The following is a 26,850-nucleotide window of genomic DNA, read 5'->3' on the forward strand; positions in this document are numbered from 1 at the left end:
TAGTCTGGACAAGATAAGCAGCAATCCATGCTGTTTTGCTTACCTGGCTGCTGTTACCAAATGCTAACTTTAAAGACTGCTTTTACATGGTAAGGAGGAAACGTATGTAATTTGGTCATTTTGGTGAACTAGCCCTTGGGCCTCTTCAGGAAAAAGTGCAGTGTCTCAGAAGGAGAAATATATACACTACCAGTCAAAAGTTTGGACACACCTACTCATTCAAGGGATTTTCTTTATTTGTACTATTTTTTTTACATTGTAGAATAACACATATGGAATCATGTAGTAAACAAAAAAGTGTTAAACAAATCAAAATATGTTATATTTGAGATTCTTCAAATAGCCACCCTTTGCCTTGATGACAGCTTTTCACACTCTTGGCATTCTCTCAACCAGCTTCACCTGGAATGCTTTTCCAACAGTCTTGAAGGAGTTCCCACATATATGCTTAGCACTTGTTGGCTGCTTTTCCTTCACTCTGCGGTCCGACTCATCCCAAACCATCTCAATTGGGTTGAGGTCGGAGGATTGTGGAGGCCAGGTCATCTGATTCAGCACTCCATCACTGTCCTTCTTGGTAAAATAGCCCTTACACAGCCTGTAGGTGTGTTGGGTCATTGTCCTGTTGAAAAACAAATGATAGTCCCACTAAGCCCAAACCAGATGGGATGGCATATCACTGTAGAATGCTGTGGCAGCCATGCTGGTTAAGTGTGCCTTGAATTCTAAATAACTCACACCGTGTCACCAGCAAAACACCCCCACACCATAACACCACCTCCATGCTTTACGGTGGGAAATACACATGAAGAGATCATCCGTTCACCCACACCGCGTCTCACAAAGACACGGAGGATGGAACCAAAAATCTCTAATTTGGACTCCAGACCAAAGGACAAATTTCCACTGGTCTAATGTCCATTGCTCGTGTTTCTTGGCCCAAGCAAGTCTCTTCTTCTTATTGGTGTCCTTTAGTAGTTGTTTCTTTGCAGCAATTCGACCATGAAGGCCTGATTCACACAGTCCCCTCTGAACAGTTGATGTTGAGATGTGTCTGTTACTTGAACTCTCTGAAGCATTTATTTGGGCTGCAATTTCTGAGGCTGCTAACTCTAATGAACTTATCCTTTGCAGCAGAGGTAACTCTGGGTCTTCCTTTCCTGTGGTGGTCCTCATGAGAGCCAGTTCCATCATAGCGCTTGATGGTTTTTGCGACTGCACTTGAAGAAACGTTCAAAGTTCTTGAAATATTCCAGATTGTCTGACCTTCATGTCTTAAAGTAATGATGGACTGTCGTATCTCTTTGCTTATTTGAGCTGTTCTTGCCATAATATGGACTTGGTCTTTTACCAAATAGGGATGTCTTCTGTATACCTCCCCTACCTTGTCACAACACAACTGATTGGCTCAAACGCATTAAGAAGGAGAGAAATTCCACAAATTAACTTTTAAGAAGGCTCACCTGTTAATTGAAATGCCTTCCAGGTGACTACCTCATGAAGCTGGTTTAGAGAATGTCAACGTGTGCAAAGCTGGCTTCCAGTTGAAGCTCGCATCTTCTACAAGACCATGGTGCTTGCCTACGGAGCTGTGAGGGGAACGGCACCTCCGTTCCTTCAGGCTCTGATCAGTCCCTACACCCAAACGAGGGCATTGCGTTCATCCACCTCTGGCCTGCTGGCCCCCCTACCTCTACGGAAGCACAGTTCCCGCTCAGCCCAGTCAAAACTGTTCGCTGCTCGGGCACCCCAATGGTGGAACAAGCTCCCTCACGACGCCAGGACAGCGGAGTCACTCACCACCTTCCGGAGACACTTGAAACCCCACCTCTTTAAGGAATACCTGGGATAGGATAAAGTAATCCTTCTACCCCCCTCTTACCCCCCCCCCCCCCCCCCCCCACTGGCTATAAGGTGAATGCACCAATTTGTACGTCGCTCTGGATAAGAACGTCTGCTAAATGACGTAAATGTAAGGCAAAGGGTGGCTATTTGAAGAATCTCAAATATAAAATATATTTGTTTAACAATTTTTTGGTTACTACATGATTCCATATGTGTTATTTCATAGTTTTGATGTCTTCACTACAATGTAGAAAATAGTAAAAAATAAAGAAAAACCTTTGAATGAGTAGGTGTGTCCAAACTTTTGACCGGTACTGTATGTCTGCCATGTGGGAAAACACTTTGTCTTGATGATGTTTAATCAATACAACCAAATGGACATACAGGAAGACTCTCGCTGCTTCGGACGACCAGGTGCATTCGTTCTCCGAGGCTGCTTTGAGGAAAACTTGTGTTCTCAGTGTGTGCTGATCAGTTGGCGGGTGTCTTCTCTGACATTTTCAACTTGTCCCAGGCTGTAATCCTCACCTGCTTCAAGGAGACCACCATCGTCCCAGTGCCCAAGAAAAACAAGGTGACATGCCCAAATGAATTTCGCCCCGTCATACTCACCCCGGTCATCATGAAGTGCTTCGAGAAGCTGGTCATGGCCCACATCAAGGCCAGCATGCCAGGCACACTGGACCCTCTCCAATTTGCCTACCGCTATAACAGATCCACAGAAGATGCCATTTCCATCACTATTCACATGGCCGTAACATTTCTGGACAAGAGGAACACCTACAGTGGGGAGAACAAGTATTTGATACACTGCCGATTTTGCAGGTTTTCCTACTTACAAAGCATGTAGAGGTCTGTAATTTTGATCATAGGTACACTTCAACTGTGAGAGACGGAATCTAAAACAAAAATCCAGAAAAATCATACAATGTGATTTTAAGTAATTCATTTGCATTTTATTGCATGACATAAGTATTTGATACATCAGAAAAGCAGAACTTAATATTTGGTACAGAAACCTTTGTTTGCAATTACAGAGATCATACGTTTCCTGTAGGTCTTGACCAGGTTTGCACACACCGCAGCAGGGATTTTGGCCCACTCCTCCATACAGACCTCCTCCAGATCCTTCAGGTTTTGGGGCTGTCGCAGGGCCATACGGACTTTCAGCTCCTTCCAAAGATTTTCTATTGGGTTCATGTCTGGAGACTGGCTAGGCCACTCCAGGACCTTGAGATGCTTCTTACGGAGCCACTCCTTAGTTGCCCTGGCTGTGTGTTTCGGGTCGTTGTCATGCTGGAAGACCCAGCCACGACCCATCTTCAATGCTCTTACTGAGGGAAGGAGGTTGTTGGCCAAGATCTCGCGATACATGGCCCCATCCATCCTCCCCTCAATACGGTGCAGTCGTCCTGTCCACTTTGCAGAAAAGCATCCCCAAAGAATGATGTTTCCACCTCCATGCTTCACGGTTGGGATGGTGTTCTTGGGGTTGTACTCATCCTTCTTCTTCCTCAAAACACGGCGAGTGGAGTTTAGTTTATTTTTGTCTCATCAGACCACATGACCTTCTCCCATTCCTCCTCTGGATCATCCAGATGGTCATTGGCAAACTTCAGACGGGCCTGGACATGCGCTGGCTTGAGCAGGGGGACCTTGCGTGCGCTGCAGGATTTTAATCCAGGACGGCGTAGTGTGTTACTAATGGTTTTCTTTGAGACTGTGGTCCCAGCTCTCTTCAGGTCATTGACCAGGTCCTGCCGTGTAGTTCTGGGTTGATCCCTCACCTTCCTCATGATCATTGATGCCCCACGAGGTGAGATCTTGCATGGAGCCCCAGACCGAGGGTGATTGACCGTCATCTTGAACTTCTTCCATTTTCTAATAATTGCGCCAACAGTTGTTGCCTTCTCACCAAGCTGCTTGCCTATTGTCCTGTAGCCCATCCCAGCTTTGTGCAGGTTCAAACAGGTGCAGTTAATACAGGTAATGAGTGGAGAACAGGAGGGCTTCTTAAAGAAAAACTAACAGGACTGTGAGAGCCGAAATTCTTACTGGTTGGTAGGTGATCAAATACTTATGTCATGCAATAAAATGCAAATTAATTACTTAAAAATCATACAATGTGATTTTCTGGATTTTTGTTTTAGATTTCGTCTCTCACAGTTGACATGTACCTATGATAAACATTACAGACCTCTACATGCTTTGTAAGTAGAAAAACCTGCAAAATCTGCAGTGTATCAAATACTTGTTCTCCCCACTGTATGTGAGAATGCTGTTCATTGACTACAGCATTCAACACTATTGTTCCCTCCAAGCACGGATCCTGGACTTCCTGATAGTCAGACCATAGGCTGTGATGATTGGCAACAACACATCCGCTACACTGACTCTTAACACACAACACAGAGGCCCCCCAAAGGTGTGTTCTCAGCCCTGTTCACCGATGACTGCGTGGGTTTGCGCGACACCAACTCCATCATCAAGTTTGCAGACGACACTACGGTTGTAGGCCTGATAGCCAACAACGACGAATCAACTTATAGAGAGGAGGTAATTGAACTGGCATTGTGGCAGGACAACAACCTCTCCCTCAACATCAGCAAAGTAAAGGAGTTAATTGTTGACTTCAGGAAGCATAGGAGGGAACATGCCCCGATCCATGTCAATGGGACTGCAGTAGAGAGAGTCAGCAGATTTAAGATCCTCTGGATCCACATCACTGAGGACTTGACATGGACCAACAACACCACCACTCTTGTCAATAGGGTGCAACAGTGTCTCTACTTAAGGCGGCTGAAGAAATTTGACATGCCACCCCGGGTCCTCTCCAAATACTACCGCTGCACCATCGAGAGCGTCCTGACCGGTTGCATCACGGCCAAGTACGGGAATCGCTCCGTCCACAACCGCAAGGCCCTCCAGCGGGTGGTGAAGACGGCCCAGTACATCACTGGGACCGTGCTCCCACCCATCCAGGAGATCTACTCGAAGCGGTGCCTGTGGAAGGCTGCAGCATCATCAGGCCGATTCTCCGCACCTTAGCACACATGCACTCACGCAATCACACAACCACACATACAGTGCATTAGAAAATTATTCAGACCCCTTGCCTTTTTCCAGGTTTTGTTACATTACAGCCTTATTCTAAAATAGATTTAAATCGTTTTTTCCCCTCATCAATCTACACACAATAACCCATAATGACAATTCAGATCTTTTACTCAGTTATTTTGTTGAAGCTCCTTTAGCAGCGATTACAGCCTTGAGTCTTCTTGGGTTTGACGCTACAAGCTTGGCACACCTGGATTTGGGGAGTTTCTTCCAATCTTCTCTGCAGATCCTCTCAAGCTCTGTCAGGTTGGATGGGGAGCGTCACTGCACAGCTATTTTCAGGTCTCTCCAGAGATGTTCGATCGGGTTCGAGTCCGGGATCTGGCTGGGCCAGGACATTCAGAGACTTGTCCCGAAGCTACTCCTGCGTTGTCTTGGCTGAGTGCTTAGGGTCGTTGTCCTGTTGGAAGGTGAACCTTCACCCCAGTCTGAGTTCCTGAGCACTCTGGAGCAGGTTTTTATCAAGGATCTCTCTGTACTTTGCTCCGTTCATCTTTCCCTCGATCCTGACTAGTCTCCCAGTCCCAGAAAAACATCCCCACATGCTGCCACCACCATGCTTCACCGTAGCGATGGTGCCAGTTTTCCTCCAGACGTGACGCTTGGCATTCAGGCCAAAGAGTTCAATCTTGGTTTCATCAGACCAGATAATCTTGTTTCTCATGGTCAGAGTCCTTTAGGTGCCTTTTGGCAAACTCCAAGTGGGCTGTCATGTACCTTTTACTGAGGAGTGGCTTCCGTCTGGCCACTCTACCATAAAGGCCTGATTGGTGGAGTGCTGCAGAGATGGTTGTCCTTCTGGAAGGTTCTACCATCTCCACAGAGGAACTCTGGAGCTTTGTCAGAGTGACCATAGGGTTCTTGGTCACCTCCCTGACCAAGGCCCTTCTCCCCCGATTGCTCAGTTTGGCCGGGCGGCCAGCTCTAGGAAGAGTCTTGGTGGTTCCAAACTTCTTCCATTTAAGAATGATGGAGGCCACTGTGTACTTGGAGACCTTCAGTGCTGCAGAAATGTTTTGGTACCCTTCCCCAGACACAATCCTGTCTCGGAGCTCTACGGACCATTCCTTCGACCTCATGGCTTGGTTCTGCTCTGACATGTACTGTCAACTGTGGGACCTTTATATAGACAGGTGTGTGCCTTTCCAAATCATGTCCAATAAATTGAATTTACCACAGGTGGACTCCACTCAGGTTGTAAAAACATCTCAAGGATTATCGTTGGAAACAGGATGCACCTGAGCTCAATTTCGCGTCTCATTGCAAAGGGTCTGAATACTAATGCAAATAAGGTATTTTTATTTTCAATAAATGTGGGGATTTGTGTGTAGATTAAGTACATTTATATTTATTTAATCAATTTTAGAATAAGGCTGTAATGTAACAAAGTGGAAAAAGTCAAGGGGTCTGAATACTTTCCGATATACACTGAGTGTACAAAACATTAGGAACATCTGCTCTTTCCATGACAAACTGACCAGGTGAAAGCTATGATCCGTTATTGATGTCACATTTTGTTGGACGGTGAATACCATGTGTATCCCATACGACTAATAAAACTTGAAACATTCTCATGACTGTAATTAGCCATGTATGAACGCAGTCAGGAAGATTACTTTAATCCATAACTAGTTATTGATGAACATATAAGTAGGCCAATCCTATATCACTCGTTAGGACAAATCTTAAGCTGTAGTGGATAGTACTGCTTGCTCTGAGGAAATTAACATAATTTAATGATATACAATATGTAATGAACATATGTAGGTCAGTTTTGATAGGTTTATTGGGAAAAATCTTTACGTGTAATGGATTAGGTATTGCTTATTTTGATGTATTGGAATGAATGAGAAATTAGCACTGTGTGTAGTACTTGGATGCTGTTTTGACTACAAGTTCACTTCTACTGTCTCTGTCTCTCTATCTGTCTGTGTAGGTTTGGCTCACTGCCATGTATAATAAGCTGAAGTCAGCCACATTCTTCTGGCCGGGTGCTGATGTGGCTGTCAATGGAAGATTCCCTGACTTCTACAAGATGTATGACAGGTGAGAGACTTGCATAATGGTCTTTCCTGTTTGTGGTCACAATAAAGAGGAGTAGCTAATAAGATAGCTAATGATCCTATACCAAATACCACATATTTGTTTTGTAGGATATAACGTATAAATATGAATGTTATTTAGAGCATTTTTCTGCAATGTAGTGTGCTTAAGCTATCCATAGTGATACTTTAAGTAAGAATTAAAGTGTGTCTTTTCTACCAGGAACATCCCATTTGAGGAGAGAATCTCAACCATATTTCAATGGCTGAATTTGCCTCAAGGGGAAAGGTATGTTATGCATCTCCTAACCATTATATACTGTAATCATAATTTTGAAGGACAGACCAAATACTTACATCTTTCATTTGAGAGGACTCTTTTATCTGAGTGTGTAATCTGTGTCCTTTCGTTTTTTGTTTTCTTGTAGGCCTGATTTCTACACTCTGTACCTGGAGGAACCAGACTCTGCTGGCCACCGATACGGACCAATGAGCAGTCAGGTCAGATCCAGCTCTACTCATTAAACCGACCAATCCAGTGAGTAATTTTATAACCAATCAAAACAGGCCCAGCAAAGGCACCCTCTGTGGGGTGCCATCTTTAATTCCTCCTCCACATTTACTGGATTGGTACAACAGTGCAATTGTAAGTACCAGAGAGAAAGAAAATGCCGCTCCGTACGCCTGCTACGTTAGGTTACAACAAAGGTGAGACAACAAAGGTGACAAAGTAGTCAGCAAGAAATGTGGACCTTGTATAGGCGGGGTGGTTGTTTAGCAACAAACCAACGCGTGCGCAACTATGGGACAAAACAGACCGCTTGGCTTAGATTGACATATAAACTATATTTCTACTCCAATGTTTTTATTTAAAACAAATAGTTTTGCACAACGAACACTTGTCTCTCAAATACATTGTTACACTTGTTGGTTAGCTAGCTAGCTAATTTTAGTCATATTAGCATAGATGTGACATCAGTCAAAACAAGACATGGTATCAAGAACAAGGTAAAAATTACCTGAAATGAGCCACCTACAATTCCCCACATGGCAGTTTCTTGTCATTGTTGCTAGCTATCTGGTCATCCAGAATCACAACAACACATGGCCTTCTTCTCCATTGACGCACGGACATTGTTTTCGTGACGTTGTCAGCTAACCCATCTATAACATGTTATTGTGTTCTATGTTGTTATTAGTCTTGTATGTATCCATCACCACAAAAAGTTCCCCCTCAACCCACATAAAAAAATAGTACAGTTTACTAAAGAATACTATAGTAATTTCTATTGAATTCTGTAGTAAACTGTAGAATTCTATACTCCACACTAGTGTCCCTTGATCATATAGTGATTAATATAGAATCTTGCAGTATAATGGAGAATACCCATGGCTCCGTGTAGCTCAGTTGGTAGAACATGGCGCTTGCAACGCCAGGGTTGTGGGTTCGATTCCCACGGGGGGCCAGTATGAAAAATGTATGCACTCACTAACTGTAAGTCGCTCTGGATAAGAGCGTCTGCTAAATGACTCAAATGTAAATGCTATACTACACACTTTAGTATCCATCGATCACGTAGTGTTACACTTTCACATTTTTTGATTGATTGGACTGCTAGCTAGCTTTACTGCTAGCTACTAGCTTTGTCGATGCCGTTTTGATTTGAACGCGCTGTCCTTGGGAGCTCATGCCGGGGATTTCCTCTGATGTTCCCTCACGATCGTGTAGTGCTTACTATAGAATTTTGTAGTATACTGTAGAATACTATACTCCAGACTGTAGTATCCCTTGATTTATTGATTTCATTTGACTATTTTAAAACACATTACAACCACATGTGGATAAAATGCATTTAGAAATTTGTCGGAAATAACAAAAAAAACTTTTAAATGTATTTCCATTGGGGTCCTAGTTCAAACATGTCACACCTAACCCACATGAAAAAAATACTATAGATACTATGGTCTGAATACTGTAGTATTACTATATTTGTATACTATATTATTCACTAGTCAGTTGTACAACTGAATGCATTCAACTGAAATGTGTCTAAAGCATTTAAACCAACCCCCTCTGAATCATTATTCACTTTAGTGTTTTCGATTACTTTTTACTGTAGTATCTTCTGTAGTGTTTTTTGCAGACATGACTGTAGTAACGCCTGCTTACTAGGGTTAGCTAAAATTGCACAACTACCAGACTACGCCAGTTACTGTTTAATGAGGGGAACACCTCAACCAGAACATAGACACACAGGTTCGTGACAGGCCAGCTATTGAGTTGGGTCAACAGTTCTGAGCAATGCAAGACAACACCTTAGCAAAAATATTTATTTATTTATTTATTTATTACAATTGTAACATTAAACTTTAGACAGGTTCTAAGCCCATTAAAGGAAAACAGTACAGAGGCAGCTATAAAGAACAAGCTAAGTTCATTAAAGCTTAGAGGTTTAGGTTTGCTTGTTTAGGTTTGCTTGTAACTCACATTAAGGCCAGGCACCACACCCTCGTAGGGTAATTATTTCCCTTAATCATATCACAATCAACTTTTACCAGTTGAATGTAGACACATAAAACTTTTTTTGTATTACAACTTAATGAAATATTTCATAAAAATATGCAAATGTGGCAATCTAATTCAATATTTGTATAGCTCTCAAATACATTTCTGGACACTGGATGAAGTCAGCCTAGAATAGTTGAATGCATATTAACTAGAATAAAAAATAAAAAATATATATCAACAATCCCCTTTGGGCAAGTCTGGAGAATATATCTAAGGATAACCACAAATTTGGTGAAGTTGGATGCATCTGAAGTTGAGAAATGAGTTGGCGTGTGGGAAGAGTCACTTTCAGGAAATGGCAGTTTAAGACAAGTACACTGAATTTAGACTAGCAAACGCCTATTTAGACCCAATACCCATCTCTTCAAAGTAAATGACTAAATATAGTCCAGTTTGTAACACTAAGAAATGGGCTTTTTAAATTATGTGTAATTAATGTAGTGAGCTTTGAAATTATTGATGTCCATTTTAAAGTGGTTAAAATTCATTTAAAATGTTGATGGTAGTATGATAAACAAAAGAAAACATACATTTATCAAGTTTGACATTTCTATGTTTACTTTTTGAAAATAGTAATTAATGGAGCAAAATACCAACAAATCTCAAAATGGATAGGTAGATGCAAAAATGTCATTTCAGCCTGGCCTTAACAAGAGTACACCAAAAGGACGTATTAGATCTGTTACTTCCACTAGATACACTACATAACCAGAAGTATGTGGACACCTGCTCGTTGAACATCTCATTCCAAAATCATGGGCATTAATATGGAGTTGGTTCTTCCTTTGCTGCTATAACAGCCTCCACTCTTCTGAAAGGCTTTCCATTAGATGTGGGAACATTGCTGCAGGGACTTGCTTCCATTCAGCCGCAAGAGCATTAGTGAGGTCGGGCACGGATGTTGGCCGATTAGGCCTGGCTCGCAGTCTGCGTTCCAATTCATCCCAAACGTGTTCGATGGGGTTGAGGTCAGGGCTCTGTGCAGGCCAGTCAAGTTCTTCCACACCGATCTCGACAAACCATTTCTGTATGGACCTCGCTTTGTGCATGGGGGCATTGTCATGCTGAAACAGGAAAGGTACTTCGCCAAACTTTTGCCATAAAGTTGGAAGTACAGAATTGTCTAGAATGTCATTGTATGCTGTAGCATTAAGATTTCCCTTCACTGGAACTAAGGGGCCTAGCCAGAACCATGAGAAACAGCCCCAGACCCTTATTCCACCTCCACCAAACTTTACAGTTGGCACTATGCATTGGGGGAAGGTAGCGTTCTCCTGGCATCCGCCAAACCCAGATTCATCCATCGGACTGCCAGATGGTGAAGCGTGATTCCTCACTCCAGAGTCCAATGGCTGCGAGCTATACACCACTCCAGCCGACACTTGGCATTGCGCATGGTGATCTTAGGCTTGTGTGCGGCTGCTCGGCCATGAAAACCCATTTCATGAAGCTCCCGAGGAACAGTTCTTGTGCTGACGTTGCTTCCAGAGGCAGTTTGGAACTTGGTAGTGACTGTTGCAACCAAGGACAGACTATTTTTATGCGCTACGCGCTTCAGCACTCGCGGTCCGGTTCTGTGAGCTTGTACAATAACTGCACTTACAGTTGACCGGGGCAGCTCTAGCAGGGTAGTAATTTTACGAACTGACTCGTTGGAAAGGTGGCATCCTATGACGGTGCCACGTTGAAAGTAAGTCCATTCTACTGCCAATGTTTGTCTATGGAGATTGCATAGTTGTGTGCTCGATTTTATTCACCTGTCAGCAACTGGTGTGACTGAAATAGCCGAATCAACTATTTTGAAGGGGTGTCCACATACTTGTATGTATGTATGTATGAATGTATGTATGTATGTATGTATGTATGTATGTATGTATGTATGTACAGTAAGGGAAAAAAGTATTTGATCCCCTGCTGATTTTGTACGTTTGCCCACTGACAAAGACATGATCAGTCAATAATTTTAATGGTAGGTTTATTTGAACAGTGAGAGACAGAATAACAACAACAAAATTCAGAAAAACGCATGTCCAAAATGTTATGAATTGATTTGCATGAATTTATTTGCATTTGACCCCTCTGCAAAACATGACTTAGTACTTGGTGGCAAAACCCTTGTTGGCAATCACAGAGGTCAGACGGGATTTTGGACATGCGTTTCAGGAGGGATTTTGTTCCACTCCTCTTTGCAGATCTCAGGAGGGGTTTTGTTCCACTCCTCTTTGCAGATCTTCTCCAAGTCATTCAGGTTTCGAGGCTGACGTTTGGCAACTCGAACCTTCAGCCCCCTCCACAGACTCCAGGACCTTAATGTGTTTCTTCTTGAGCCACTCCTTTGTTGCATTGGCCGTGTGTTTTGGGTCAATGTCATGCTGGAAGACCCATCCACGACCCATTTTCAATGCCCTGGCTGAGGGAAGGAGGTTCTCACCCAAGATTTGACGGTACATGGCCTTGGAGAGCTCTTTGGTCTTGGCCATGGTGGAGAGTTTGGAATCTGATTTATTGATTGCTTCTGTGGACAGGTGTCTTTTATACAGGTAACAAACTGGGATTAGGAGCACTCCCTTTAAGAGAGTGCTCCTAATCTCAGCTCGTTACCTGTATAAAAGACACCTGGGAGCCAGAAATCTTTCTGATTGAGAGGGGGTCAAATACTTATTTCCCTCATTAAAATGCAAATCAATTAATAACATTTTTTACATGCGTTTTTCTGGATTTTGTTGTTGTTATTCTGTCTCTCACTGTTCAGATAAACCTACCATTAAAATTATAGACTGATCATTTCTTTGTCAGTGGGCAAACGTACAAAATCAGCAGGGGATCAAATACTTTTTTCCCTCACTGTATGTATGTATGTATGTACAGTTTAAGTCGGAAGTTTACATACACTTAGGTTGGAGTCATTAAAACTTGTTTTTCAACCACTCCACAAATTTCTTGTTAACAAACTATAGTTTTGGCAAGTCGGTTAGGACATCTACTTTGTGCATGACACAAGTAATTTTTCCAACAATTGTTTACAGACAGATTATTTCACTTATAATTCACTGAATCACAATTCCAGTGGGTCAGAAGTTTACATACACCAAGTTGACTGTGCCTTTTAAACAGCTTGGAAAATTCCAGAAAATGATGTAATGGCTTTAGAAGCTTCTGATAGGCTAATTGACATCATTTGAGTCAATTGGAGGTGTACCTGTGGATGTATTTCAAGGCCTACCTTCAAACTCAGTGCCTCTTTGCTTGACATCATGGGAAAGTCAAAAGAAATCAGCCAAGACCTCAAAAACAATTGTAGACCTCCACAAGTCTGGTTCATCCTTGGGAGCAATTTCCAAACGCCAGAAGGTATCACGATCATCTGTACAAACAATAGTACGCAAGTATAAACACCATGGGACCACGCAGCCGTCATACCGCTCAGGAAGGAGACTCGTTCTGTCTCCTAGAGATGAACATACTTTGGTGCGAAAAGTGCAAATCAATCCCAGAACAACAGCAAAGGACCTTGTGAAGATGCTGGAGGAAACGGGTACAAAAGTATCTATATTCACAGTAAAACGAGTCCTATATCGACATAACCTGAAAGGCCGCTCAGCAAGGAAGAAGCCACTGCTCCAAAACCGCCATAAAAAAGCCAGACTACGGTTTGCAACTGCACATGGGGACAAAGATCGTACTTTTTGGAGAAATGTCCTCTGGTCTGATGAAACAAAAATATAACTGTTTGGCCATTATGACCGTCGTTATGTTTGGAGGAAAAAGGGGGTACTTGCAAGCCGAAGAACACCATCCCAACCGTGAAGCATGGGGGTGGCAGCATCATGATGTGGGGGTGCTTTGCTGCAGGAGGGACTGGTGCACTTCACAAAATAGATGGCATCATGAGGAAGGAAAATTATGTGGATATATTGAAGCAACATCTCAAGACATCAGTCAGGAAGTTAAAACTTGGTCGCAAATGGGTCTTCCAAATGGACAATGACCCCAAGCATACTTCCAAAGTTGTGGCAAAATGCCTTAAGGACAACAAAGTCAAGGTATTGGAGAGGCCATCACAAAGCCCTGACCTCAATCCTATAGCAAATGTGTGGGCAGAACTGAAAAAGTGTGTGCAAGCAAGGAGGCCTACAAACCTGACTCCGTTACACCAGCTCTGTCAGGAGGAATGGCCCAAAATTCACTCAACTTATTGTGGGAAATTTGTGGAAGGCTAACTGAAACGTTTGACCTAAGTTAAACAATTTAAAGGCAATGGTACCAAATACTAATTGAGTGTATGTAAACTTCTGACCCACTGGGAATATGATGAAAGAAATAAAAGCTGAAATAAATAATTCTCTCTACTATTATTCTGACATTTCACATTCTTAAAAAAGTGGTGATCCTAACTGACCTAAAACAGGGAATATTTACTAGGATTAAATGTCAGGAATTGTGAAACTAAATTTAATTGTATTTGGCTAAGGTGTATGTAAACTTCCGACTTCAACTGCCACCGTTTGCGTTGATGACAGCTTTGCACACACTATGGCATTCTCTCAACCAGCTTCATGATGTAGTCACCTGGAATGCATTTCATTTACCAGGTGTGCCTTCTTAAAAGTAAATTTGTGGAATTTCTTTCCAACTTGATGCGTTTGAAGCAAATCAGTTGTGTTGTGACATGGTGGGGGGGTTGGGGGGGGGGGGGGGGGGGGTATACAGAAGATAACCCTATTTGGTAAAAGACCAGGTCCATATTATGGCAAGAACAGCTCAAATAAGCAAAGAGAAACGACAGTCCATCATTACTTTAAGACATGAAGGTCAGTCAATATGGAACATTTCAAGAACTTTGAAAGTTTCTTCAAGTGCAGTTGCAAAAACCATCAAGTGCTATGATGGAACTGGCTCTCATGAGGACTACCACAGGAATGGAAGACCCAAAGTTACCTCTGCTGCAGAGGATAAGTTCATTAGAGTTACCAGCCTCAGAAATTGCAGCCAAAATAAATGCTGCACAGAGTTCAAGTAACAGACACATCTCAACATCAACTGTTCAGAGGAGACTGTGTGAATCAGGCCTTCATGGTCGAATTGCTGCAAAGAAACCACTACTAAAGGACACCAATAAGAAGAAGACTTACTTGGACCAAGAAACACGTGCAATGGACATTAGACCGGTGGAAATGTGTCCTTTGGTCTGGAGTCCAAATTGGAGAATTTTGTTTCCAACCACCTTTGTCTTTGTGAGACGCAGTGTGGGTGAACGGATGATCTCCGCATGTGTATTTCCCACCGTAAAGCATGGAGGAGGAGGTGTTATGGTGTGGAGGTGCTTTGCTGGTGACACTGTCTGTCATTTATTTAGAATTCAAGGCACACTTAACCAGCATGGCTACCACAGCACTCTGCGGCGATCCGCCATCCCATCTGGTTTGGGCTGAGTGGGACTGTCATTTGTTTTTCAACAGGACAATGACCCAACACACCTCCAGGCTGTGTAAGGACTATTTGACCAAGAGGGAGAGTGATGGAGTGCTGCATCGGATGACCTGGCCTCCACAATCCCCCGACCTCAACCCAATTGAGATGGTTTGGGATGAGTTGGACCGCAAAGTGAAGGAAAAGCAGCCAACAAGTGCTCAGCAATGTGGGAACTCCTTCAGGACTGTTGGAACAGCATTCCAGGTGAAGCTGGTTGAGAGAATGCCAAGAGAAGGTGCAAAGCTGTCATCAAGGGAAAGGATGGCTATTTGAAGAATCTCAAATATATCAAAAATATTTTGATTTGTTTAACAGCTTTTTGTTTACTAAATGATTCCATATGTGTTATTTCATAGTTTTGATGTCTTCACTATTATTCTACAATGAAAATCTCTTGAATGAGTAGGTGTTCTAAAACGTTTAACCGATAGTATGTGTGTGTGTGTATATATATATATATATATATATATATATATATATATATATATATATATATATATATATATATATATATATATATATATATATATATATATTAAGTGTAGCTTTCTGAAATACAAAAAGTGCTTTCAGAGATTCAGCTGATGATGCCCAAAAACAGTGACAAACACTACTGTAATTCTGATGGTAGAAAATAAAGAACAGTTAACCGCTGCATTTACATAAACAATAGATATTTTTCAAATACAAATTTGTTTGCTTAACGACAGTTTCCTTTTATTGGAGGGCGCAGCCAATAAACTGTCTGGACCTCAAACCAACAAAGCCTCGCCAAACAAACCAACTGAAAACAGATGGACAGTATTGCAGTAGCTTTGCATGATGAACATCTTGAATATTGTCACACATGAATAAACTCATTAATGGTCAAATTCAACACATGGCATTCAGAACTATCGACCACAACCCAGACATTTCTTAGGTCACATAATGATTACTCACAGAAATATACCAACAGCAATGACGCCGTACACCCTATACACACAAAGGACCTTTCCAGGTACAAAGCTCTCACCTGAACATGACCATGGGGTGCTTTTATACATTTCCTGCATGTCCTCCCCTAATACGGGTGCCCAGGGAAACACTGACCAAAGCTTTGGTTGCTAGCAACTGCGCGCGTCCTTCTTATCGATTTCCGAGGCACATATTGAAGATGTTAGAAGACCTGTCCAAATATACTTTTCGTCAGCCAACGATGAGTAGGCCTAACGAACAGCAAAAGTACTAGCCTATGTAAATCTACTATCCACCATAGTACAAAAGTTGACCTATTCTATTGGTTAACGTTTCCTTATGTGCGAGGAAGAAATATTCCAAACATAGTCTGGGACAGTTGTTGGATGCGGTAGGTCCCAAATTAATACAACCACTCGCATCAAAAAACATTTTAAAAAGCAATAAGGCTGATGCAACGGATCAGAACGTTTAGCAAAAAAATTTGATAAACTATTTGGCTATTTCTTCACATTATAACATTTTACATTTATAAGCGCAGCAATGCGCACACGGCAGAGGCTATAAGCACAAATGTTCCAAAATGAAATAAATTAGTGGGAAAATACAATTTAAACAGCCGATTTATGTATGTTAATTGCTGTTATTGCCTGTTATTATTTGCACCTTTTTGTCTCCTTTTAGAAAAACCATACTCCTTACAAAGCCAACAGTCTCAATTCAAGACTCATGTCTCATGTTAACAACTGTCAATCATTTCCTTCCATGTATCATCTCCATTACGTGAATATGTAAAGATTATTAAACTGAACTGCATCTCTGCCTCTGCCTGGTCTTTTTAACTGGAGTCCCTCAGTAGATGGGCATCACCATAACCCTCACCTAAAGCTCAATCAGGTAACTGAAGAATATTGTGTGACAGGCTAGGAACCAAAGTTTTTGTCAGTGTTTCCTAGTGCTTAGTGATTAGTGGTTTTTGAGGTCGTTTCAGTTCGATTTATAAAAATACAGAAAAAATCACAGTTTTCGTTTTTTCAATAAAAAGAAGTTACATTAAATGCACTATGCATTGTGGATTGAATGCTGTAACCACAGAATATAACAAAAGTCCCATCATGGTAGTGACTGGCCATTACTGCTTATCACTTACTAACCATTTATTCCGATTACTTTACCTTTAATAAAAAAATTCAGTTGTGTATTACATTTGTTTTAATTCTAAGAGCTGCCGCCTATGCTGTCTGACAAAATCACAATTTTAGTAGTTATTCAAAGTAAAAAGGCATACTTTTCTCCCTCTTGGTGTCTGCCCCACACTAACCTAATGCCTTCAGAAAGTATTCATATCTCTTGACTTATTCCACATTTTGTTACAGCCTGAATTCAAAATTGATTAAATTGATTTCTCACCCATCTACACATACAACCCCATAATGACAAAGTGAGAACATGTTTTTAGAAATGTTTGCAAATGTATTAAAAATGAAATTCAGGTACTAGCACCTTTGGTGGCGATTACAGCTTTGAGTTGTCTTGGATATGTCTGTATCAGCTTTGCACATCTGGTTTTGGGGATTTTCTCCCATTCTTCCTTGCAGATTTTCTCAAGCTCTGTTAAGTTAGATGGGGAGCGGCAGTGAACGGCAATCTTCAAGTCTTTCCACTGATTTTCAATGGGATTCAAGTCTGGGCTCTGGCTGGTCCACTCAAGGACTTAAATATTCTTGTTCTGAAGCTGTATGCTTGAGGTCATTGTCCTGTTGGAACTTAAATCTTCGCCCCAGTCTAAGGTCATTTGCAAGAATTTGCCTGTATTTGGCTCTATTCATTGTTCCCTCTATCCTTACCAGTCTCCCAGTCCCTGCCCCTGAAAAGCATCCCCATAGCATGATGCTGCCACAGCCATGCATCACGGTAGGGATGGTGTTAGACGGGTGAGCTGTGCATGGTTTTCTCCTGACATAGTGCTTTGCATTCAGGCCAAAGAGTAAAATTGTCTCATCAGACCACAGACGAATACTTACAGTATGTAAATGAGATTTCTGTATTTCATTTTCAAAAAATTTGTAAAATAGTCTAAAAACATATTTTCACTTTGTCGTTATGGGGTATTGTGTGTAGATGGGTGAGAATATATTTAATCGATTTTGAATTCAGGCTGTAACCCAACAAAATGTAGAATAAGTCAAGGGGTATGAATACTTTCTGAAGGCACCGTAACAGGCATAAAAGAAACACACAGACCGGACAAGGAAACTATGTCGAATATTGGCAGGTTGGAAACTACAACTCCCTACTACGTTGCACAGTTCGAGTTTGATCTGATTAATCTCTAGAGAAACTGCGCAATGTGCGCATTGAACTCACAGAAAAGAAAAAGAAAAAAAGACATTCAAATAATTGAACCGACTTCTGTCAATTTAGTTGTTTTAAAAACTGAAAAATAACAAGGTGACTGTCTGTAAGTCAAGTCATTTGTATTTCAAAAATATCTATTGTTTATGTAAATGCAGTGGTTAAATGTTTTTTTCTACCATCAAAGCACTGTATTGTTTGTCACGGTTTTTGTTAATGTGTGTTATGTCTCAAACAAGTCAACCTAATCCTCTAAGCTTTAATAAACTTTGCTTGTTCTTTATATCTGCCTCTGTACTTTTTCCCTTTAATGGGCCTATATAACGTTTTAGATGTTACAATTGTAATAAACAAATATATATTTTTGCTAAGGTGTTGTCTGGTCCGTTGCATTGCACAGAAGTGTTGACCCAGCTCAATAGGTGGCCTGTCACGAACCTGTGTGTCTTATGTTCTGGTTGAGGTGTTCTCCTCATTAAACAGTAACTGGCGTAGTCTGGTAGTTTTGCCATTTTAGCTAACCCTAGTCTGCAGGTGTTACTACAATATACTAGTCATGTCTGTAAAAACACTACAGTAAATACTGTAGTATATAAATATAGTAATACTACAGTATTTAGACCATAGTATACTATAGTATTTTTTAATGTGGGAGGAAATAAACGTTATTTGAATTGAATTGAATGACTGTGTTTGCAGGTGATTGAGGCCCTGCTGAACGTGGACAAGTTGTTGGGATTTCTAATGGACGGCCTGAAACAGAAGAACCTTCACCACTGTGTCAACCTGGTGCTTCTGTCTGACCACGGTGAGCAGTGTTGCCACAACACACAGTCAGATCATACTGTACACAGACAGTACTGTAGTAGTCTGTGGTCTCTGCGATCAACAGTAGAATCAGCATCCTTAATTTATACACAGCATTCAGATGAAACTGTAGGACGGGAAAGTTAATTGACTTATTCCTTGTGGAGCAAAGGGCCTCGGGAAGGAAAAGTACAGTAAAGGAGAGAATGTTTCTCAGAGATGAGCACTAGAAAACAATGTGGAAGCAAGGGAGGCGGAGGAAATGGACCCATTTAATGTTCGTTCGACAGATGAGAAAGAGTGTTGAAGTACTTCATTTTATGGCTCTGCTGTAAATGTTAAGTGATGCAATTGTGAGCATCTGCTACTACTCAAAATGAAAGAGGTCTAGGGGAAAAAAGGGAAGAAAAGATGAAGTAAAGATTTTCCTCCATCCCTTAATAGTAGTGAATCATAAAAACAATGAGCTCATATCGCGAGTCAGTATCTGCCAGGAGAAAGATGGCAAACATCCCTTAGCTATTATACACTGCTCAAAAAAATAAAGGGAACACTTAAACAACACAATGTAACTCCAAGTCAATCACACTTCTGTGAAATCAAACTGTCCACTTTGGAAGCAACACTGATTGACAATACATTTCACATGCTGTTGTGCAAATGGAATAGACAACAGGTGGAAATTATAGGCAATTAGCAAGACACCCCCAATAAAGGACTGGTTTTGCAAGTGGTGACCACAGACCACTTCTCAGTTCCTATGCTTCCTGGCTGATGTTTTGGTCACTTTTGAATGCTGGCGGTGCTTTCACTCTAGTGGTAGCATGAGATGGAGTCTACAACCCACACAAGTGGCTCAGGTAGTGCAGCTCATCCAGGATGGCACATCAATGCGAGCTGTGGTAAGAAGGTTTGCTGTGTCTGTCAGTGTAGTGTCCAGAGCATGGAGGCGCTACCAGGAGACAGGCCATTACATCAGGAGACGTGTAGGAGGCTGTAGGAGGGCAATAACCCAGCAGCAGGACTGCTACCTCCACCTTTGTGCAAGGAGGAGCAGGAGGAGCACTGCCAGAGCCCTGCAAAATGACCTCCAGCTGGCCACAAATGTGCATGTGTCTGCTCAAACGGTCAGAAACAGACTCCATGAGGGCCCGACGTCCACAGGTAGGGGTTGTGCTTACAGCCCAACACCGTGCAGGGTGTTTGGCATTTGCCAGAGAACACCAAGATTGGCAAATTCGCCAATGGCGCCCTGTGTTCTTCACAGATGAAAGCAGGTTAACACTGAGCACATGTGACAGACGTGACAGAGTCTGGAGACGCCGTGGAGAACATTCTGCTGCCTGCAACATCCTCCAGCATGACCGGTTTGGCGGTGGGTCAGTCATGGTGTGGGGTGGCATTTCTTTGGGGGGCCGCACAGCCCTCCATGTGCTCGCCAGAGGTAGCCTGACTGCCATTAGGTATCGAGATGAGATCCTCAGACCCCTTGTGAGACCATATGCTGGTGCGGTTGGCCCTGGGTTCCTCCTAATGCAAGACAATGCTAGACCTCATGTGGCTGGAGTGTGTCAGCAGTTCCTGCAAGAGGAAGGCATTGATGCTATGGACTGGCCCGCCCGTTCCCCAGACCTGAATCCAATTGAGCACATCTGGGACATCATGTCTCGCTCCATCCACCAACGCCACGTTGCACCACAGACTGTCCAGGAGTTGGCGGATGCTTTAGTCCAGGTCTGGGAGGAGATCCCTCAGGAGACCATCCGCCACCTCATCAGGAGCATGCCCAGGTGTTGTAGGGAGGTCATACAGGCACATGGAGGCCACACACACTACTGAGCCTCATTTTGACTTGTTTTAAGGACATTACATCAAAGTTGGATCAGCCTGTAGTGTGGTTTTCCACTTTAATTTTGAGGGTGACTCCAAATCCAGACCTCCATGGGTTGATACATTTGATTTCCATTGATAATTTTTGTGTGATTTTGTTGTCAGCACATTCAACTATGTAAAGAAAAAAGTATTTAATAAGATTATTTCATTCATTCAGATCTAGGATGTGTTATTTTAGTGTTCCCTTTATTTTTTTGTATAATGGCTACAAAACTGTCCTTATAATCTAGAAATCTACTATCAAACTTGCTTATATTGAGTTATTTCATTTACACGCAACAGCTTTTATTGTACGAGTAGCACAAATGACAAATAGCACTCAGCATCATAGCCAATATTTGCATATTACCACAAGACCCACAATATTTTTTGTAGAACTCTTCCATATTACCATATTGTCCTCTAAGCTATAGCCTCTGCTCTAGGGCCCTCCATTGTTGGGGCGTTTGGATGTTTACTGTCAGCCATACATACTCAGCCTTTGCTGAGACCTAGCACCTGTTGCGGGGAAATCACATGCCAGAGCAGAAACTGTTGGAAAAACAAGGTCAGTGTGAACGCTGAAACACAATGACTGTGAGCTGAGCGTGAGGGAGCCAGGGAGGTTCACAGAGGAGAGGTCTGTGAAGAAGATGCTCGCAACATCTGTATAGCATGTGACGTGTCTTCTAATTATGCATGTAAAGGATTAGGGAAATTTAAACGAATGCGGTGACGCAGGCCGTTGGCTGCTCAACTGGCCTTGTAATAAGCTCCACGTTGCAGGGTTGTAATTTTGATGTTGGGTTTGTTGGTTCGTTGGTGATATACAGTGTATGGGAATATCCTTTTATTTAGGCTTTATCACAGATGCATTGATCTTTGGTTTATTTTTAGTCATGAAAAGGTTATCGGTTGTTGTTTTCACATCTGCTTTTGAAATTGATTAATTATGAAAGTAAGGATGGAATCATGTGTTAACAATTTCAAGTAAATAGTATGCTGACATACTGTACACTACCAGTCAAAAGTTTGGACACACCTACTCATTCAAGGGTTTTTCTTTCTTTCTTTTTACAATTTTTTACATTGTAGTATAATAGTGAAGACATCAAAACTATGCAATAACACATATGGAATCATATAGTAACCAAAAAAGTGTTAAACAAATCCAAATATATTTTATATTAGAGATTCTTCAAATAGCCACCCTTTGCCTTGATGACAGCTTTGCATACTCTTGGCATTCTCTCAACCAGCTTCATGAGGTAGTCACCTGGACTGCATTTCAATCTTAAAAGTTAATTCGTGGAATTTATTTTCTTCTTAATGCGTTTGAGCCAATCAGTTGTGTTGTGTTGTGACAAGGTAGGGGGGGTATACAGAAGATAACCCTATTTGGTAAAAGATCAAGTCCATATTATGGCAAGAACAGCTCAAATAAGCAAAGAGAAACGACAGTCCATCATTACTTTAAGACATGAAGGTCAGTCAATATGGAACATTTCAAGAACTTTGAAAGTTTCTTCAAGTGCAGTCGCAAAAACCATCAAGCGCTATGATGAAACTGGCTCTCATGAGGACCGCCACAGGAATGGAAGACCCAGAATTACCTCTGCTGCAGAGGATAAGTTCATTAGTTACCAGCCTCAGATTGTAGCCCAGATAAATGCTTCACGGAGTTCAAGTAACAGACACATCTCAACATCAACTGTTCAGAGGGGACTGTGTGAATCAGGCCTTCATGGTCGAATTGCTGCAAAGAAACCACTACTAAAGGACACCAATAAGAAGAGACCTGCTTGGGCCAAGAAACACGAGCAATGACATTAGACTGGTGGAAATGTGTCCTTTGGTCTGTAGTCCAAATTGGAGATTTTTGGTTCCAACCGCCGTGTCTTTGTGAGACGCGGTGTGGGTGAACGGATGATCTCCGCATGTGTAGTTCCCACCGTAAATGACGGAGGAGGAGCTTTGCTGGTGACACTGTCTGTGATGTATTTAGAATTCAAGGCACACTTAACCAGCATGGCTACCACAGCATTCTGCAGCAATATGCCATTCCATCTTGTTTGGGCTTAGTTGGACTATAATTTGTTTTTCAACAGGACAATTACCCAACACACCTCCAGGCTGTGTAAGGGCTATTTTACCAAGAAGGAGAGTGATGGAGTGCTGCATCAGTTGACCTGGCCTCCACAATCCCCCTACCTCAACCCTAATTAATTTTCTCCTACACAATTAATTTTCTCCTTTCCCCCTTCTGATAACCAGGTGGCAAATCGCATCTCTGCATGTCTGGCAGACATATCAGTGTGGATGTCGGATCAACACCTCAAACTGAACCTCGGCAAGACGGAGCTGCTCTTCCTCCTGGGGAAGGACTGCCCGCTCCATGATCTCGCCATCACGGTTGACAACTCCATTGTGTCCTCCTCCCAGAGTGCAAAGAACCTTGGCGTGACCCTGGACAACACCCTGTCATTCTCCGCTAACATCAAAGCGGTGACCCGATCCTGCAGGTTCATGCTCTACAACATTCGCAGAGTACGACCCTACCTTACACAGGAAGCGGCACAGGTCCTAATCCAGGCACTTGTCATCTCCCATCTGGATTACTGCAACTCGCTGTTGGCTGGGCTCCCTGCCTGTGCCATTAAACCCCTTCAACTTATCCAGAACGCTGCAGCCCGTCTGGTGTTCAACCTTCCCAAGTTCTCTCATGTCACCCCGCTCCTCCGCACACTCCACTGGCTTCCAGTTTAGGCTCGCATCTACTACAAGACCATGGTGCTTGCCTACAGAGCTGTGAGGGGAACGGCACCTCCTTACCTTCAGGCTCTGATCAGACCCTACAACCAAACGTGGGCACTACGTTCATCCACCTCTGGCCTGCTAGCTCCCCTGCTAGCTCCCCTACCTCTACGGAAGCACAGTTCCCGCTCAGCCCAGTCAAAGCTATTCGCTGCTCTGGCACCCCAATGATGGAACAAGATCCCCCACGACGCCAGGACAGTGGAGTCACTGACCATCTTCCGGAGACACTTGAAACCCTACCTCTTTAAGGAATACCTGGAATAGTATAACAGTAATCCTTCTTCCCCCACCCCCCATTAAAAAAAGGTTGTTGTCCCACTGGCTATCATAAGTTGAACACACCAATTTGTAAGTCGCTCTGGATAAGACCGTCTGCTAAATGATGTAAATGTTTGGGATGAGTCGGACGGCATAATGAAGGAAAAGCAGCCATCAAGTGCTCAGCATATGTGGGAACTCCTTCAAGACTGTTGGAAAAGCATTCCAGGTGAAGCTGGTTGAGAGAATGCCAAGCGTGTGCAAAGCTGTCATCAAGGCAAAGGGTGGCTATTTGAAGAATCTCAAATATTAAATATATTTTGATTTGTTTAACACTTTTGTTTACTACATGATTCCATATGTGTTATTTCATAGTTTTGATGTCTTCACTATTATTCTACAATGTAGAAAATAGTAAAAATAAAGAAAAACCCTTGAATGAGTAGATGGGTCCAAACTTTTGACTGGTACTGTATATGAACTTACTCTGTTGCAGCTCTATTTCTCTCTCTGAAGTCTGGTACAGATAAGACCGCGTAATTATGGTGCTGTTTGAAGTCCTATACTGTCGTTTCTTATCCTCCATTTCTCTCTGCTTGCTTCTCTTATTGCTCCGACTGCCCAGTTGCCAGGAACAACAATACAATCAACGGCGACTGTTTCTTTAATGTTGACCTGTGTGTTTGTTTGTGTGTGTGTGTGTGTGTGTGTGTGTGTGTGCATGTACTGTAATTGCAGGAATGGAGGAAGCATCCTGCAAAAAGGCTGCATTCGTGAACTCGTATCAGGACAACGTTGACGACTTCACTGTTGTCCAAGGCCCTGCTGCACGCATCCGACCCAAGAAAGTCCCTGAAGACTTCTACTCCTGTGAGTTTCTGTTGATGATAACGTGTCACTTCCAACTGTCTTCCTCCCTCTTCCTGCCGTTACATTGCAAAGTCATCCAGTGTTCCAGCTGGTCCCAATTTGCTCATTTCCCCTTGGCCCTTACCCTTTAAAAATATATAACAATATGGCACTGATAGACATGGTCGAACTGTTTATGGCTCCTAAGCAACTTTGCAGTACATATTGTTTTTTGTGTTATTTCTCACCTTATTAGTGCCCCCCCCCCCCCCCCCCCAAGGCAATTCCACTTATCCCAGAGACCACAGCCGGCAGAGACGAGGTATTCGGAGTGGACTCTTAGTTCGACTCAGGAGACATGCATACCACCCACCGCTTCCGAGTATATTACGCGCTAATGTTCAGTCCCTGGACAATAAAGTAGATGAGCTCAGGTTGAGGATCTCCTTCCAGAGAGACATCAGGGTTTGTAACATACTCTGTTTCACGGAATCATGGCCCTCTCCGGATATACTGTCCCCGTCCATACAGCCAGCTTTGTTCTCAATACATCGCGCAGACAGGAATAAAGAACTCTCCAGGAAAAAGAAAGGCGGAGATATATGTTTCATGATTAACTACTCATGGTGTGATTGTGGTAATGTACAGGAACTCAAGTATTTTTGTTCACCTGTCCTAGAATACCTCACAATCAAATGCCGACCTCATTACTTCCTGAGGGAATTCTCCTCGGTCATCGTCACAGCCGTGTATATTCCCCCTCAAGCTGATACCACGACAACTCTCAAGGACCTACACTGGACTTTGTGCAAACTGGAAACTGCATATCCTGAGGCCACATTTATTGTAGCTGGGGACTTTAATAAAGCAAAACCTGAGGAAAATGCTACCGAAGTTTTATCAACACATCGCCTTCAAAAACTCTAGACCATTGCTACTCTTCCCCGCCCTCCCTTCAGCAAATCAGATCACGTCTCAATCCTGCTCTTCCCTTCCTATAGGCAGAAACTCGAACAGGAAGTACCCGTGTTAAGGACTTTTCAACGCTGGTCTGACCAATTTGGAATCCATGCTTCATGATTGTTTTGATCACGTGGACTGGTATATGTTCCGGGTTGCCTCTGAGAACATAATTGACGTATATACTGACACGGTGACTGAGTTCATCAGGAGGTGTATGGGGGATGTTGTTCCCACTGTGATGATTAAAACCTATCCAAACCAAAAACCGTGGATAGATGGTAGCATTCGCGCAAAACTGAAAGCGCGAACCATTGCCTTTAACCACGGCAAGGTGACTGGGAATATGGTAGAGTACAAACAGTCCAGGTATGCCCTCTGTAAGGCAATCAAATAGGCAAAACGTCAGTATAGAGACAAAGTCGCAATTCAACGTCTCAGACACAAGACGTATGTGGCAGGGACTCCAGACAATCACTGATTATAAAGGGATAACCAGCCACGTCGGGGACACCGACGTCTTAATCCCGGACAAGCTAAACACCTTCTTCGCCCGTTTCGAGGAAACACAGTGCCGCCGATGCAGGCCACCACCGCTCCCGTGGACTGTGAGCTCTCGTTCTCTGTGGCCGACGTGAGTAAGACAGTTAAGCGTGTTAACCCTCGCAAGGCTGCCGGCCCAGAAGGCATCCCTATTAGGGTTGGGCGGTATCCAGATTGTCATACCATCCTTCTCTCACCCCGGGATATACGATATTGCCGGTTTAGTACACAAGGGGGTGCCAAAGAAAGCAAAAAAGCCCATTGGGCGTCTATTACCTAAATGCTAACAAAATTAGGCAAAGTAATAGCGAATTTCTATGGAGGCTGCTAGCTAAATATACTAACAAGCGCAAACAAAGATAAACTAATTGCAAAGACAAGCAATCC

The 26,850-nt window shown here is 42.7% G+C and overlaps 1 protein-coding gene across 1 annotated transcript in view; it reads left to right on the forward strand.

Annotated features, from left to right (window-relative positions):
• Positions 1-26,850, forward strand: part of LOC311106437 (ectonucleotide pyrophosphatase/phosphodiesterase family member 1-like) — a 65,540-nt gene that overhangs the window by 17,424 nt on the left and 21,266 nt on the right. Inside the window, exons 9-13 of the mRNA XM_084148771.1 lie at positions 6,899-7,008; positions 7,228-7,293; positions 7,433-7,505; positions 19,057-19,165; positions 24,850-24,981. Coding sequence (XP_084004897.1) covers positions 6,899-7,008; positions 7,228-7,293; positions 7,433-7,505; positions 19,057-19,165; positions 24,850-24,981 — 490 coding nt within the window. The remainder of the gene's footprint in view (positions 1-6,898; positions 7,009-7,227; positions 7,294-7,432; positions 7,506-19,056; positions 19,166-24,849; positions 24,982-26,850) is intronic.

Source organism: Coregonus lavaretus, assembly GCF_964263955.1.
Source record: "Coregonus lavaretus genome assembly, chromosome: 31".
NCBI lineage: Eukaryota > Metazoa > Chordata > Actinopteri > Salmoniformes > Salmonidae > Coregonus > Coregonus lavaretus.